The sequence below is a fragment of the Penaeus monodon genome, chromosome 23, assembly GCF_015228065.2.
Source record: "Penaeus monodon isolate SGIC_2016 chromosome 23, NSTDA_Pmon_1, whole genome shotgun sequence".
Classification (NCBI taxonomy): Eukaryota; Metazoa; Arthropoda; class Malacostraca; order Decapoda; family Penaeidae; genus Penaeus; species Penaeus monodon.
Genome location: NC_051408.1, coordinates 2,117,281 through 2,118,346, shown reverse-complemented (window position 1 = coordinate 2,118,346; position 1,066 = coordinate 2,117,281). Strand labels below are relative to the sequence as shown.

Sequence of the window (1,066 nt, the reverse complement as noted above, 5' to 3'; positions counted from 1 at the left end):
ACAGAAAAAAGAAGTTTTAGAAAATTGATATCAATCTTATATATTCATAGGTTCAAGTTCTAGTTCAAGTTCAAGCAGTTCCAGCTCCAGCTCAAGTAGCTCAAGCTCTAGTAGTTCCAGTTCAAGCTCTAGCAGCTCCAGTTCAAGTTCTAGTAGCTCCAGTTCAAGCTCAAGTAGCTCCAGTTCAAGCTCTAGTAGCTCCAGTTCAAGCTCTAGTAGTTCCAGTTCAAGTTCTAGTTCCAGCTCAAGCAGCTCAAGTTCTAGCAGTAAGTCAGGGCCTGCTAAGATCAAATATTATTCTCTTGGCAAAAAATTCTAATAAAAAGACTGGCATATCTTTCAGAGTATAGGCTAAACAAAAATTTCTCTTCTCTCTGTTAAAATAAAGAAAATGTCAGGTATAACCTCAAGCTATGGCCATGCATTTCAACCTAGTAAACTCTTCTTAGTAATCCAAAAAGACTGGTGTGGTGATTTATTTGTTTCAGTGATACTTGATCCTACAGTTCATCTTTCTATCCTAAGCTAAAAGATAGAAAGTTAATTCATCTTTGTATACATAGGTTCAAGCTCTAGTTCAAGTAGTTCCAACTCAAGATCTAGTAGTTCTAATTCAAGCAGCTCAAGTTCCAGCAGTTCAAGCTCAAGCTCTAGTAGCTACAGCTCAGTCTGGACCTGCTATATTATTCATTAGTGTCCTGATTCGTTTGCAGGAAGTATAATTTACATTCATGGTTCTCTCTCTTTCTCTTCAGGAAAACATAACTGTTTATTATTACTGTTAGCTATTTATGTATTTTTTCATAGGTTCAAGCTCCAGTTCAAGCAGTTCAAGCTCAAGTAGTTCAAGTTCTAGTAGTTCCAGTAGCTCAAGCTCAAGTAGCTCTAGCTCCAGCAGCTCCAGCTCAAGCTCTAGTAGTTCCAGCTCAAGTAGTTCAAGTTGTAGCAGTAAGTTTGAACTTACAATGGCCAAATATTTTTCCTAAGTGTATTATGTTCTGTGCAATAATTTTACCTCCAAGTAAAAAATATTCTTAAAGCAAAAATTTTGTCAGCTATAACCTTT

General features: G+C 36.6%; 1 protein-coding gene across 1 annotated transcript in view; it reads left to right on the top strand.

Moving 5' to 3' along the window:
- LOC119587668 (uncharacterized protein DDB_G0271670-like) overlaps nt 1-1,066 on the top strand; it is a 50,430-nt gene that overhangs the window by 12,173 nt on the left and 37,191 nt on the right. The window contains exon 4 of the mRNA XM_037936348.1: nt 808-819. Within this exon, the coding sequence (XP_037792276.1) occupies nt 808-819 (12 nt within the window). The remainder of the gene's footprint in view (nt 1-807; nt 820-1,066) is intronic.